The sequence below is a fragment of the Antechinus flavipes genome, chromosome 2 (assembly GCF_016432865.1).
Source record: "Antechinus flavipes isolate AdamAnt ecotype Samford, QLD, Australia chromosome 2, AdamAnt_v2, whole genome shotgun sequence".
NCBI classification, from domain to species: Eukaryota; Metazoa; Chordata; class Mammalia; order Dasyuromorphia; family Dasyuridae; genus Antechinus; species Antechinus flavipes.
Window position 1 is genome coordinate 621,957,063 of NC_067399.1, and position 15,429 is coordinate 621,972,491.

Here is a 15,429-nt window from a genome sequence, read left to right on the forward strand (position 1 = left end):
TGGCACATGTTCTTTATCAAGGGAATAGAGGCTGCCATCCTCAGGGAGCCAGAAGACATGTTCCATAAGCCTGCCCCATTAACATATTTTAAATGTTTTATTAATGCAATTTTAAATATTTGTCATTTCCCAATAATTTCCCTTCACTAATAGAATTCTTCATTTTCAGTATTGTTTTGTATTTTACTCAATTAACCACAATTATTGAAAATCTAGTTGTTTTTCCCACGTGGCCATATCCCACAGAAGCTTCCTTTTGTATGTAAAATATTTGGGAAGAAATAGTCACTAAAGAGCTAATAGTACAAGCCCAAATGTATAAATTAGTGGCATATTTTTTTACGAGTGTGCAAGATTATCTGATTCTTCTTAGTATGTACTTTGAACCACCTTATTCATTGGTTGTTGACTATTATGTGGTGTTTGAAGCCTGATAGACGGGGAGTCCTTTTGTTCATTCTCCTGTTTTAGGGCTGATGAATTTAGTGTAAGAGAAATAAACTAAAGTAGAATTTCCACTATTTTCTCTGGACTTTTCTACAAGACTTTACTACTAACTAAACTCCAAGTATTAATATCCTCTGAGACCTTAGCTACCAGAGACAGCATGTAAGCCTCTGGATTTAGCTCTCTCATAACATGTTTGTTTTTCAAAGCAAATCATACCAAGGATACATAAATATAAGTAGTTAATTGGCCAGTGTTCACTTTCTCTCAGGGTTTAAGGAGATTGTATTTCCAAGGACAGATTTGCAGAGTAGATTTGTCTGATTATGACATTCTCTCATGTTTCTGGGTGTTGCTTGTTTCTATAGTTTCTATATTTGTTTCTATAGTTGTTATATGTGTTTCTATAGTTGTGTGTTTGCAAGGTTCAGTATGTTAGCTATGGTTGGGCTCTGTGATGGAAAAGAATCATATTTAAATTCTTTTTGATGGAAGTTTATTGACGTCCCATAGGGCCCAAGTTATAGATCATGATTCACCTAAGGAATTCTGATCTATGATAGAGTTGGCTGTCTTTCAGAAATAAGATTCTTACAAGAGAAAATGAGGACCTAAGACCTTAGAGATCAACCGGTTTAACTTACACATGAACACATACCCCCACTTCTACCCCCACCCTGCTGCCTTTAACCAATCAAGAGCATGAAGACCTATAATGATGGAGAACTCACTTCTTTCTGAGACAGCCCATTCCATTTGGATAGCTCAAATTGTTAGCAAGTTTTTCCTTTTCCTCAAGAATAAACCTTCCTCTGAGATAATGTTTTATCTCATTACTCCTATTTCTGTCATGTGGGGCTAAGAAGAATAAGAATACATGAAAGGACTTCAAATGAAGACAGCTCTCATACCTTTTCTATACGTCTTCCCTTCTCTAGGAAGATATCCCTAATTCTTTCAACTTATTCTTGTATGATATGTTTTCTAGCCCTCTTACTAACCTGAGTCACCCTCTTGTGGAAGCTTTACACTTTGCATTTTCCAAAAATAATCTCAACTAATGGATCATTGGTGGAGCTATGAATTGGTCCAACTATTCTAAAAAGCAATCTGAAATTATTTGAAGAGAGTGAGGAAAATGTCCATACCCTATGGACCCAGAAATTTTGCCAAGCAGAGAAAGTAAACAATAAAAAGAAAGACTTAAGAAAGTAAATACAAAATGAAAGACCTCAAGAAAGTAAGTAATAAAAAAAAAATCCCATCAACATAAAAAAAACTTACAATAGCACTTTTTGTAATAGTAAAGAGCTAGAAATAGAATTTATGCCCAGTGGGTATAGAGTAGTTTTGGTACATGACCATAATGGAATATTATTATCCTATAGGAAATGATAAACACAATGAATACAGAAAAGATTAAGGAGACATACATGAACTGATTCAAAGCAAAGTAAGCAGAACAAGTAAAAACAATATAGATAGTGTAAATAGAAAAAAATAATTAAAGCTGAAGCCTGCAAAATTATGGTGACCAACTTTGACATCAAAGAAATAATAAGAGAAGCTTTCTCCTCCCATTTCTTTGAAGAGATAGATAATAGGTGTGAAACTTTTTTACATATTACTTAGTTCTGCTGAACTTCTCCTCCCTCCTATTTTTTGTTCTTTATTATATGTGGAAGTAGTGTTACATTAAGAAATACAGAAATTATAAAAACAAAATATATACAAAAATTTTCTTTAAAAATATGATGCCCTGAACTGAATAATGTACTTCAGATGTGGCTTGATTTGGGCAGAATATAGCAAAACTGTTTTTATGGACACAATGCCATGCAATGTAGGAAAGTACTAGCTTTTTCTGGCTGCCTGTTGGTTAGTTGAGTCATTGAGCTTGTAGTGGATAAAATCCCAAGATCTTTATCACATGAGATACCTATTTTTAATTACAAAGTTGATTTTTTCAAAATCAAGTGCTATAGACATGAGTCCAAAGGAATTTATTACATTAGTTTTTAAACTTCATTTTCATGATACCTGAATCTGGAAAGCAATGACTCAATGGGAAAAAGTCCCAGGTCTAAAATCCCACATTGGGAAATGATGCTTAGAATAGGATACGATATTTCATCACAAGGAAGAGTAAAAAATTCCTGGTTAACACTCAAAGATATAATTTCATTTTCCACTTACTTTATTTTTATTTTTTATTTTATTTTATTTTATAATAAATTTTTATTGACAGAACCCATGCCAGGGTAATTTTTTTACAACATTATCCTTTGCACTCGCTTCTGTTCCAATTTTTCCCCTCCCTCCCTCCACCCCCTCCCCTAGATGGCAAGCAGTCCTATATATGTTAAGTATGTTGCAGTATATCCTCGATACAATATATGTGTGCAGAACCGAACAGTTCTCTTGTTGCACAGGGAGAATTGGATTCAGAAGGTAAAAATAACCCGGGAAGAGAAACAAAAAATGCAAATAGTTTACATTCATTTCCCCATTCTTTCTTTGGGTGTAGCTGCTTCTGTCCATCATTTATCAACTGAAACTTAGGTCTCTTTGTCAAAGAAATCCACTTCCATCAGAATACATCCTCATACAGTATCGTTGTTGTTCCACTTACTTTAGAATTGTCATGATTCCTGGGTTTGCTGAAGAGGATAATTGGTTGATTAGTGTTCCTCAAGCTGTTTAAGCTTCTATCTTAGATATTTTGCAAACTGTAGGATTATCTATCTAAATTCAGAGATAGCACCTTTGTAGAAGACCAGGACAAAGAATTTAAATTTTTTCAAGTGAAATATTTAATAAAAATTAAAACAATTGATAAAGAAATAATGAAACAATATCACAAACTTTTCTGGGATTGTTGTCTCATCTCCTCAATAATGTAATGTTGATTAAAGTCACAGACATTAGTGAATGAAAGTACTGGATCAAATTCACTGTCGCTATATATATGATGGCCCCATGACCCAAGAGCTTGACTAGTTCATGTTTTGCCAGAAAAATAAGAACACTGAGGGACTTGGTTCTGTTCGTGATCATCTTCTCTGGGAAGGATATAGTTACAGAAAATTTCTTGCTTCCAGTCAGCTCCTATTGAATGGCCCAACACCTCCCAAGCTCTTAAAATTCACCAGAGTGGAAATACCCATCTCAGACCATTATTTAGTCATTCATGTTTAGTATATGGAATTCAAATTAGAAGAGACAAATCATAGACATGAGGAAGAGTCTCTAGACTTATCTAAGCTTATCTAGACTAACCATATGATCTAATTGCCATGTGGGAACATTTACCTTTACTGATGGAGAGTGGGGGTGAAGGAGGACAACAAATCACATCCCTTTCCCTCATAGGAAGCTTAAAGAAGAGCTCTTAGAATCTCAAGCCACATATGCAGGAGAAGAGAGAAAGTATGGAAGTTGTCTCTTCTATTAAAAATCTACCAAATGGGCAACTCTTCATGGCTTAGTAGCCTATTTTCTTTTGACATAACCTTCTTCCCTTGTTGCCATCAAGAGAAAAAATGAGTGCAGTATTATGCCAAAATGTTAAGTCCTTCAGCACTGAGCATATTGTTCCAAGAAGTTGTCTGGAAAGAGGGAATTCATCTTCATTATTGTTCCATAGAGCAATCTATCATAATCTCTCTTACACAGTTAATCTTAACTCACTTTATCCCATCATTTTATATCCTTTTTGAGTCTGAGCTTTGCCATTTAACACAACAACTATTCTTCTAACGTTCTGTGTTATCTGCAAATTTGACAGATTTGTTTCACCCAGACTTCATCTGTAACAATGTTGAGTTGTACAAAATCAAGGACAGATCATTAGAGCACTCCACTAAAGACCTCATTTCAAGTTCACATTGACCCTTGTGTGATTGTTCTTTGTTCCCAGTCATTCAACCAATTCTAAATCCTCCTAATCTTGCTTCTTTACCTAAAAATATAGCATGAGTTTTTTTTTCAGTCAGGTATGACTCTTCATGACCCCATTTGGGATTTTCTTGATAAAAATACTGGAATGATTTGCTATTTCCTTCTCTAGCTCATTTTGCAGATGAGCAAACTGAGGCAAACAGGGTTAAATAACTTTCCCAGGGTCCCATAGCTAGCAAATGTCTGAGACCAGATTTGAACAAAAGAAGATCAGTCTTCTGATCTCTAAGTCTAGCACTATTCATGGTGCCATTTAGCTGACCTATCAAACACTTTGTTGATACTCAGTGAATACCAGCTTAATGAGCTTTCTGTGTACATGACCATGGTACTGGGAGACCTGGAGTCACTCACTGGATTGTCACCTTAAAGCAGTAAAGAAAAATATTTTCCAAATACTTTGCTGCTATCTGAATATAATAAGTTATGAAATGCCCTTAATTTCGCCAACAAATCCTGTTCCAACTGAATATCCTTGTTAAAATGTGCAAACATTGGGTAAATTGGATCATATATCTGGAAGGGACTTTAGAGATCATCCACTCCAGATGTACTATGACTATCACTTCCTTTTGGGTACTATGCCTCTAATTTGAGCCTAAAAAAATTTTTTTTTTTTGGATACCATATCATTCTGTGACTCACATTAAGTCTTTTGTTCAAAAGAACTTGCAGATTTTAGGGGATGAACTAACATCTAGCCACATCTGTCATGTCACCAATTGATATCTTGAATTAGATGTCCTATGGGCATCTCACCCAATCAACCAGCCAGTCAATAAACATTTGCTAAATACCTATTTGTCAAACATTGTGCTAAGTACTAGAGATACAAAGAAGGCAAAAGATAGTTTCAGCCCTCAGGGAGCCCACATTCTAATGGTGGAAAAAACATGCAAACAAGTTAAAACATACAGAGAGAGAGAGAGAGAGAGAGAGAGAGAGAGAGAGAGAGAGAGAGAGAGAGAGAGAGAGAAAGAGAGAGAGAGAGAGAGAGAGAGAGAGAGAGAGAGAGAGAGAGAGAGAGAGAGAGAGAGAGAGAAGAGAGAGAGACTCAACTGGCGGTAATCAACAGATGAAAGACACTAGAATAATGGGAGGTTTTGACATATCCAAAACAGAATTCATCAATGTTTTCCCAAGATCCTTTTGCATTTTCCTATTACTGATTAGGGCACCCCCATCTTTCCAAACATTCAAGCTTGGTGTCATTTTTTCCTTCTTACTTTCACTCATCCCACATTTCCAATCCACTGTTAAATCTTATCATTTCTGCTTCTGTGACATTTCTCAAATATGCTCACACAGCCACCAACCTAATTCAGATTCTCATCACCTCTTGTCTGGACTATTGTAATAGCCTTTTAATTGTTCTACCTGCTTGGTCTCTTCTACTATAATTTATTCTCCATTCAGCTGCTAAAGTGATTTTTTTTCCTAAAGTGGAAGTCTGACCCCTCATTCAATAAGTTCTAGTGGTTTCCTATTACCTCCAGGACCAAATAAAAGGTGCCTCATTTAACATTTAAAACTTTCCCCTTCCTGCTTTCTCAATGTTTTTACATCTTACTTCCCTGTATGTACAATATAATCCAGCAATATTAACCTACTTAGCATCTTTAATAGAATACACCATCTCCTATCGCTTTGTCTTTTTAATGATTGTCTTCTTACTCTGGAATATTCTTCCTCCTCACCTATCCTTCCTACCTTCCAAAGAAGGTTTTTTCAAGACTCAGCCTGTATCCCACCTTCTGTTTGAGACATTTCTTTTCTCCTTCCTTCCTTCCTTCCTTCCTTCCTTCCTTCCTTCCTTCCTTCCTTCCTTCCTTCCTTCCTTCCTTCCTTCCTTCCTTCCTTCCTTCCTTCCTTCCTTCCTTCCTTCCTTCCCATTCTCTGTCCCTCTTCCTTTCCTTCCTTTCTCCTTCCTTGTTAATTTTTTTCTATTTTCTCCTGCCCCCACTGTATTCCTTTCATTCCACGTTCCTTCAAGAAAAATGATGTTTTCTACAAACAAGGAGCACACGAAAATATTCCTTTAGCCTTTTTCTTTTTTAACCTTCTCCTCTAGTAAGGGAACCAGCTTATACTTTGTAAAAACATACCTGTTACTTGATATTGGCAGAAACTCAACATAACCTGCTCTCTGCTAATCACTTCAAAATCCCCCCTTACCTCCATAATTGTTAGAAGGAAGGTCCTCAATTCTCTGTCCTTCTTGTTCCAGATTTTTGTGCATAGCTCACTTATCTGGCAATCTGGGCAAATTGGGAGACTCAGGAAAGAGGTTTGGTTTGGGTTTCTGCCACCTTTTGGCCACTAGATGGAGCATTGATCCTAGTCTTGAAGACCTGAGTTCAAATATAGTCTTAGATACTATTTGACCATGGGGAGGGCATTTAATTTCAGTTTCCTGAACTCTAAAATGGGGGCAATTATAGCACCAAAAATTGTTGTGAGGATTTGGTATATAGTAGTTAAATACTCTCTTCCTCCTTCTTTTTAGAGGTCATGCAATAAATAGAACACAATGTCTGAAATCAGCAAAATCTGAATTAAAATCCAGCCTCAGATGCTTAATAGTTATGTGACCTTGTTCAAGTCACTTAATCTTTGCCTTAATTTTCTCAACGGTAAAATGAGGACAATAGCACCTACCTTCTGGGGTTGTGAGGATTAAATAAGATAGTATTTGTAATGTGCTTAGCACAGTGTCTGGCACATAGTAAGCACAATAGAAATATTTCCTTCTTATAAGCTTGCTTAGCTGTTTTAATTCTTAAAAATCAGATATATTTTTTGAAGCAGAGGCAAAGTACCAATACAAACAAAAGCTATTCTCAGATATTATATATGACAAGTTAATAAGTCATAATAATGATTGATAGAATTTCTACAGTGCCATAAGGCTTACAAAGCACTTAAAATATATTTTTTCCATTTCATCCTCATAACAACCTTGGAGAGTAGGCTCCATTATTATCCCCATAAAGATGAAGAAACTGAGGTGGATACACTTGCCCAGTGGCATAGAGCTAATAAATGTCAGAAGCAAGATTTGATTTTAGATCTTTCCAGATCTACTAGTCTAACCACTATACTGCCGAGCTGCCTGGGAAGATATACAATTTTCAACCATTCTTCACCTCCTTTTTTTTCTTCTTTACTTATTAAACTTCAGGCATTTTATTTATTGCCTCACTGTCTTATGAAACAGAAAGGATGGGTGAAAGAAGAGTGATAGAAATCATGTACATATGATAAAAAACCATGTCTTTGATTTAAAGGGTTTTATTCATAATTACAAAAAATGAAATACAATTTGATAGGAATGGGAACATTCAATGAAAAAAAGTCCCCAAATATTAATCATATAAAACGAAACTACCCCACCCTAATATTTGTTGGACTGTCACCCTTTCCTTCTGCTTAATTTCATTTGTTCTTCTGGTCTTTCCTCTGTTCTCAAATTGCTAAATATAATCCTTGACCTTAAATAATTGCAGTGCTATTTATTTGAAGAAAAACTCTATATGGAGTCTGGGGATCAGGCAGCATATCTGTGCTTCAGGTTATTAATGGAACGCATTCTATAGATACACTTATTCAAAGACAAGTTATGTGTAAGTCAAATTTTAATAAATAAAATCATCTGAAATGGAATTGGTACTGAAATAATCAAGAAACTCTCCCCATTTCTTCTTGGTATGTATCCCTGGCTTTCTTTAGAATGGATTTGCTTAAAGGAAATCCCATCTATATAGGATATGATACCTTCTTTCCTATTCTTAGGGAAGTACTGTCAAACCTTTAAGACCCAGCTTTTTAAATTGTAGATCGCAATTCCACATGGGGTCTTATAACTGAATGTGGGGGTAATGAAATTATGATATTTTACCAGTAAACTTTTGATTTATATACCTATTTTATATATTTATGTATTTAGGGTAATAAAAAATGTGAGGGAAAAGGAGTCACAAGACAAAAAAATTTAAAATGTCTATTTTAAGCATATGCCCAAGCTGAGTTTTATATAAAGTGTTGTGGGAAAAGTCAAGACTCAAGAAATCTGATTTATTGTGTTGGACCTGCCATTAGCTATCTTATGGGATTCTGAATAAATCACCTCATATTTCTAGGTCTCAATTTTTTCATAAATAGAATAAAGCTATTGAACTAGATGAGTTTTAAGGAACCATTCTGTCTTTAATATTCTGTGATTCTATGGACACAGCCATCTGAAAGCAAGGGAGAAAGGGTGTCTATTGGAATATTCTGTCACTTGATTTCTTATTTCTGAAATTTCTGTTACTTACTTGGCTGTTCCCTTTTTAACACTGAAATAAGTGTTTGGCTGAGCAGCAGAGTTGTTGTGCAAGAGAGTGACTCTATTAAGGGAAAAACTCCTAAAACTTGACTTCACACAAACATTGTGATTCTGTGGCAAACTCATGAGAGGCAAGGAAAACTCAATACTTTGTGGAACAACTGTGTTCCAATGAATGAATCTTACTAATAATGATCATTCCTATTTATATGATACTTTAAGGTTTACAAAGCACTTTCTTCATGACAACTCTGTGAAATAGGTAAAGCAAGATGTACACCAATTTTATAGATGAGAAAATTGAGGTTCAGAGGATAACTATCTTGCTTAGGTTAATAAAGTTGGTAACTGTCCCAGGGTTTAAATATAAGTCTTTTAAATCTCAGACTATTTTTGCCACTTTAGATTTGCAGAATGCCTTGTAGTTTTCAAAGCATGTTCCCATTAATTAGTAATTCATCTGATCCTCCCAATTCTGTGAATTAGGCTGACTACTTTTACTAAAACTATTGGAACACAGAGCAATTAAGTGATTGATCCAAAGTCATACGGCAGAATCAAGAATATTCTGCAGAATACTAGCAGGATCTAATTCTTCCAGATCCCTTTAGGCTTAGTCCAATGTTATTTCTACCATACTTTGCTTCTCTTTAAGGGATTACCACACTAGAGCTCCATGGAGAGAGGAGAAGCTTAGAATACTTGTGGGTTTGTATAGCATTGTGGTATATGCAGATGTATATGGTTCAATTGGATGAATTTGAACTTGGGCACCATTTGTAGTTCCTGGATCATAGTCAGATACTAATGTGCTATTCCCCCAGTGGGCTTACATACTTAAGTATCTGCTTCCACCAATGGGAAAGTTCAGTTTATGTTTTTTTTTTTTTTTTCCATTCCAAATCCTGAAGGTACTAAAGATGAAAGCATAATCTATCAATTTTTCACCTTAAAGACAGACAACATATTTTCTCCTCCTATAGTTGAATGAGTATTTTTAGATCACCTTTGACCTCCCTTTGTCTTTGCTTTCCTAACAGTTCTTTGAATTTGCTTTACTTAGGTCAAGACTGAACATTATTCCTACCCTCCCTGTCACCTTGGATGAGGTGTTTTACATTTTCTTCTATTTTTTTTTCATTCTTTGGTGGGGTTTGTTTCACTGATTCTTGATGCTGTATTGAGTCATTAGTTTCCATTTGTTCAATTCTAATTTTTAGTGAACTATTTTCTTCAGTTATCTTTTTAAAAACTCTTTTGCATTTGGCTAATTGAACTTTAAAATTAGTTGTTTTGTTCATTGGATTTTTTTTCCATTTTGGAAATTTTGTTTTCCAGAATTGTTTTTTTTTCCTATTTTGCCAAAACTATTCTTTAAGGAGTGATTTTCTTCAAACAATTTCTGTGTTTCCTTTTCCAGAGCTCTCAGTTCCTTTCTCCACTTTCTTCTACCTCTCTTTTAAGATCATTTTTGAATTCTTCCAAGAGAGTCTTATGAGATGGACACCAACTTATATCACTCTTTGAGGTTTCATCTGGAGATAGTTTGCCTTTAATGTTCTCAGAACATTGCCATCAAGGCAAAGTCTGTTCTTCCCTGTCTCCATAAAATCTATCTATGGCCAGAGCTCTTTTTGATTTTTTGCTCATTTTTAAAGGTTGAGGACTGTTCCTAGGGCAAAGGGGAGATTGTCCCAAACTTCCTCTACAGGAGACAGTGGTTTCACACAGCTAGAGCTGATGCTGCCAGCTTCCTTCCCATGCTAGGTGGGCATGGCATATTATGCTGGAGTTCAGAGGCTCACTATTTGCCTTCTGTTTTGGTGCTGGAAGTCTCACAGCTAGTCTGCTGATCCACTGGCTTCTGAACCATGACATAGGAGTCAATGCTGCTGTATTTTTGCTAAGAGGCTCCCACTAGATTCCTCTGCATGTGAAGGATACTCTGCTATAGGTCTCCTTGTGCTACCCTGCATCTTTGCTGGGTTGCAACACCCCCTTTCCCCATGACTGGTTGAGACAGACCTTTCATGGAGTACTTCCAAAATATCTTCTACTGGAAATTTGTTCCATTCCAAATATTTGTGGGTTCTGTCACTCCAAAATCTATTCAGTGCCTTTATCTGGTGTTGATCTGAGGGAAGCCAGGAAAAGCTCAGATAAAGATCTGTCTACTCTCCAGCCTCTAACATGTTTTATCAAGGAATTTCCAGTATTTGGAGTTTATTCAATGATAACAGCCTAAGCTGGCTTCGCATTTTCGATGTCTCATCACATCTGGCAGGAGTCCTGTGCATACATTTAAGTTCTTTTGGGTCAGGATGTTCAGAAATAATGGCCAAATGAGCTTTAGTTTTTCTAGGGATGAGAATAGGAAGAAGAAAACCTAGGCAACTCCATCCAATGGCAACTCGAACACCAGTTAGCAAATGAACACTTTGTTCACAATGGAACATTTGTTGAAGTTTCAGGGGAGAGAAGGTAAGTGCATGTGGTCAGACTATGATCTAATGATTGTTACCTACATTCTGGGCCACTGCAGAAATGATTTCCACTGCTAAATGGAAAGGGAAATTGGCAGAGAATCCATGCAAATGAACAATAAATACTTGTACAAAAAAGTGAGTGACTGTGCAGCTGAATTGCTTTCAGCTGGTTCTAAGTCATCAGGGACAAGGATAATGGAGTGATAGCCTTGGGAGTGTCTATGGTAGGTTTCTCAGACATAAGGTTTATTATTTGCAGCCCTCTTTTCAAATTTCAGCTTGAGCTCAGAAACGAGAGCAGATTGGACTGGTCTTTCCAAGTTTTGTTTCACCAGCCTACTGGTATGCTTGGGAGTCAGTGAGCCTGAGACTGTGGGCACTGTCCATTCCTTGGGGCTGATCTTAGGGATGGTGATAGGTGGAGGGGGCGGGGCTGGTGCATCAGGAGGAGGGGTGAACATCGAGCTGTTGTTGTTATGGTTCTCATTGGGTAGCTCATCCTTGACGGCAAACTTGTCTCCTGTATGAGACCTCTTGAATTTGAGCCATTCTGCCCTGATGGAACGGGATGGCGGGCTCGGTCGCTTTCGGATCACCCGCCGGACTGGTAAAATCTTGTTGGATTTCTTGTTGCGCCAAAACATGGCAGTGGAGATGAAAACGGTAATGACCACCATAATGGCTATGACTCCAGCCAGCACACCTATGGCTTTCATGGGGTTATCTTTAGTTTGCATCAGAAATGCAGCCATGGGACCTCTATTCAGGGTCTGTCAAGGAGTAAAAACAGAGCACAATGTATCAATGATTACTTCCACCTACGGAAGCTGGACAGGAAATTCTAAGTTTCACTTACCTAATTTGGGGACCATGTCAGAGAGAGTCAGGTACGATGGATATACACACATTTATATATACACATTAAACAGTTCCAAGTACTATTTCCATTTTAGAAATAAAGAAGTTCAAATTTAGAGAAGTAGAATGATTTTATTACCATTAGACAGCCAGTAATGAATCAGGAACTGTATTTAGGCTTCCTGGTTCCAAATCCCAGTTTCCTTCCATAGAACTATGCTGCATATCTACTTGTAGAAATAAGAATAGGACCTGTGATTTAACTGACAGAACTGTCACAAGTGATGAAATTCCTCTTCCATGGCAGTCTTAACTGATCAGACCAATGAGAGATCAGGTGTCTTGTTCAAGATCACATAGCCAATATGGAGCAGAAATGGGACTTGAATCCAAGTTATCCAGTCTTTAATGCTGGTTCTTTATCCACTATATCACTTTGCCACTCTTTCTTTATGTGGATGTATTGTTATTTATCTTTATATATGATGGTAATAAAATAATTTTATTCCTCTATGATAAATGGGATGTGGCATGGCATTGAAATCACCTTGTATTCTCTTTTACAGATAAAATCAAACTCTAGAGAGAGGCATTGGGTCAGGGGAAATGTGAGTTTTATTTCCATAGGGAGCAAAATATAAATATCACTTGTTATGTTGTAAGTTAATGACAAAGGAATATATGGCTCATTCTTTCATTGAACATATGGAGGAGGTCCATGGAGGATGCAATCAAGCTTATGCCCACTGAATCTCAAAACTGGAGATTTGTACCTCTACAAGAATCCTTTCCACTAAATCAAGATTTTCTGTAAATTATTGTACACAGTCACAGCAAAATTGTGTGATGATCAACTATAATAGACTTAGCTCTTCTCAGCAACACAGTGATTCAAGACAATTTCAAGGACTCATGATGGAAAATGCCATTCAAATCCAGAGAAAAAATTATGGAATCTAAATGCAGATCAAAATATGCTATTTTCTCTTTTTAAATTTTTTCTTTTTTGTGTTTTTCCTTTTGTTCTGATTTTGTTTTCACAATACAACTAATATGGAAATATATTTAATATGATTGTACATGTATAGTATATATTAGATTGCTTAGGAGGTGAGGAAAAGGAGAGAAAGAAAAATTTGGAGCTCAAAATCTTACCAAAAAATGTTGAAAATTATCTTTTCATACAATTGAAAAAACAAAATGCTATTAAATGCAAAAAAATTAAGTGCAACCCCCCTCCCCCATGGTAATAATAATAACAACAAAAAAAATCCTGTCCACCACACACCTGTGAATGAAATGGTTATGAGTTTCCCTTTTCCTCCCCAAGCGCCTTTTTTTGCTTCTTTTGGCCTATTTAGCTCACCTCATCTAGGATATCAATCTTTAGCACAGCTGTGGTACTGAAGGATGGGGAGCCTCGGTCCTTGGCCTGCACCAGCACAGACCAGGTGCAGTCTCTGTTCTTGGTGATGTTGTGGATGATGTCCAGTGAGTGAACAAAGGCCTTCAGTCGGATCTCACCCGTGCTTTCATTGATGTCAAACACATTGGCAGGTTCTGCCTGCATTATGGAATAGTCTACGACATTATTTGGCTCTTCTGCATCATGGTCTGTAGCCTGTACATGAGGAAAGATGGAATCAGACTTTGGGAACTCAAGTATTCCCTAAGCAATGATCTTGTAAGGAGGCTAGATGAAACACAAATGATGAATTTCCTTGGATGTGAAAGGTAGCTGAGTATAGAATAAGCATTTAATAGGGCTGGATTTACATGTAAGTAGAATAGTTAATGTCTTACATTTTGCAATTTAAGGGGTTTTAGGAAAATCATCTCTCCCTGAAATAAAGATGTCTCCCTTATTGCTTATGAAATTTTTCCTTTAAAAAGTGGTATGTAATTTCATCAATAAGAGATTCATTTGAGTTGGTATGAGGTTAATCCCAGGAGGATAAAGGGTAATCATGATCTAGTGTGAATAAGTATAATCAGGTTGATTTCTCCCTAATAGTCGTCTGGGAGCAGCTGCACTGTGGGAATGAAAATGTTTTGTATCATGGATTGCTTTATGAAGAGGGGAGGACTGGATGAATGGCTACAGTGAAGAGTTTTGAATAGGATGTAGGTATTGAACACCTGGTAATGGGGTGAGAGAGCTAGGAAGCAGGAGGGAAGCAAGGGAACAGAAAAGAAAATGGGAGGGGTCCAAAACCCCCTTCACTTTACCTATTTCTCACTTCTTCCAATGGCGGGTCCTGGTGTTTAAAATGTAATGTTCTTTTCAATCGGGGAAGGCAGTTTGTACTATAATTCTTATGGAGGATACAGATCTGCATTCAGATTCCATAGTTTTTCCTCAGGTCTTAGATGATTGTATACATGTTTGTATATATGTGTGTATGTGTACCTGCATATGTATATGTCATGGAATCTTGCATGGTTTTTGGTTTCATGATAATAATCACCCTCTGCTCAAGTGCTAATTATTTATTTTTGTAATCAAAATGAATTAAAATGATTTGTTTGAAGGATTTTGAATCTCATGCTTTGAGTCACAATACTGAAAGACAAAGCAATCATGCCTGGGTGCTGTGTTTATTTATAAATTTCAAAATGGGGCTGCTGCCAGAGACAGAAGCTTTTTAGCTCCAAGGTTAGCATGATAGAAATATAGAATTTCCTTTTCATTATAAATACATTTGAATGCCATTGAAGATATTAAGAAGCCCCTCAAAGAATGATGGATCTGAGAGGCTGATTTGTTTTTTTCCCAACAGATGACATGTCCTGGTTGTTGGTATGACAGTTTTCATTCTATAAAATCAGCCAAACCCAGAGAAATTTCCCCAAACTTTTTGAACATAGAGAAGCTAAGAGAATGTAGAGGATTGGATTTGAGACAATGTGGCATAGTAGCAATGGCAAATCTGGTTCTAGTTTGCCTCTACTGTTAATTTTCTATATGACCTTGAGCAAACCATGTCTGGTTTCCTCAGGTATAAGATACAAGCATTGGATTCTGGAAAGCAATTTGGCTTTTGTGCCTCCAAAGTCACTATACTGTACATAATATTGACCTAGCTATCACACTCCTAAGCCTATATGCCAGAGAGAGCAAAGAAAGAAGAAAAGGATCCATATAAACAAAAATATTTATAGCAGCTTTTTTTGTAGTAGTCCTGAATTGTAAACTAAGCAGCTGCCTTCCTATTGGGGAATGGCTAAAATTGTGGTATGTGAGCATAAGGGATTATTATTGTGTCATAATGATGACAAAATGTTTAGTTTTAGAGGAAACTGGGAATTCTTCTGTGTACCAGTGATGCTGCATGAAGTGACAAGAGCTAG

The 15,429-nt window shown here is 36.6% G+C and overlaps 1 protein-coding gene across 1 annotated transcript in view; it reads right to left on the minus strand.

The window, feature by feature from the left end:
• Nucleotides 1-7,682: 7,682 nt before the first annotated feature.
• CDHR1 (cadherin related family member 1) overlaps nt 7,683-15,429 on the minus strand; it is a 49,952-nt gene continuing 42,205 nt past the window's right edge. The window contains exons 16-17 of the mRNA XM_051981959.1: nt 13,445-13,699; nt 7,683-11,990 (exon numbers count right to left, since the gene is read on the minus strand). Of these exons, the coding sequence (XP_051837919.1) occupies nt 11,454-11,990; nt 13,445-13,699 (792 nt within the window). The 3' untranslated portion in view covers nt 7,683-11,453. The remainder of the gene's footprint in view (nt 11,991-13,444; nt 13,700-15,429) is intronic.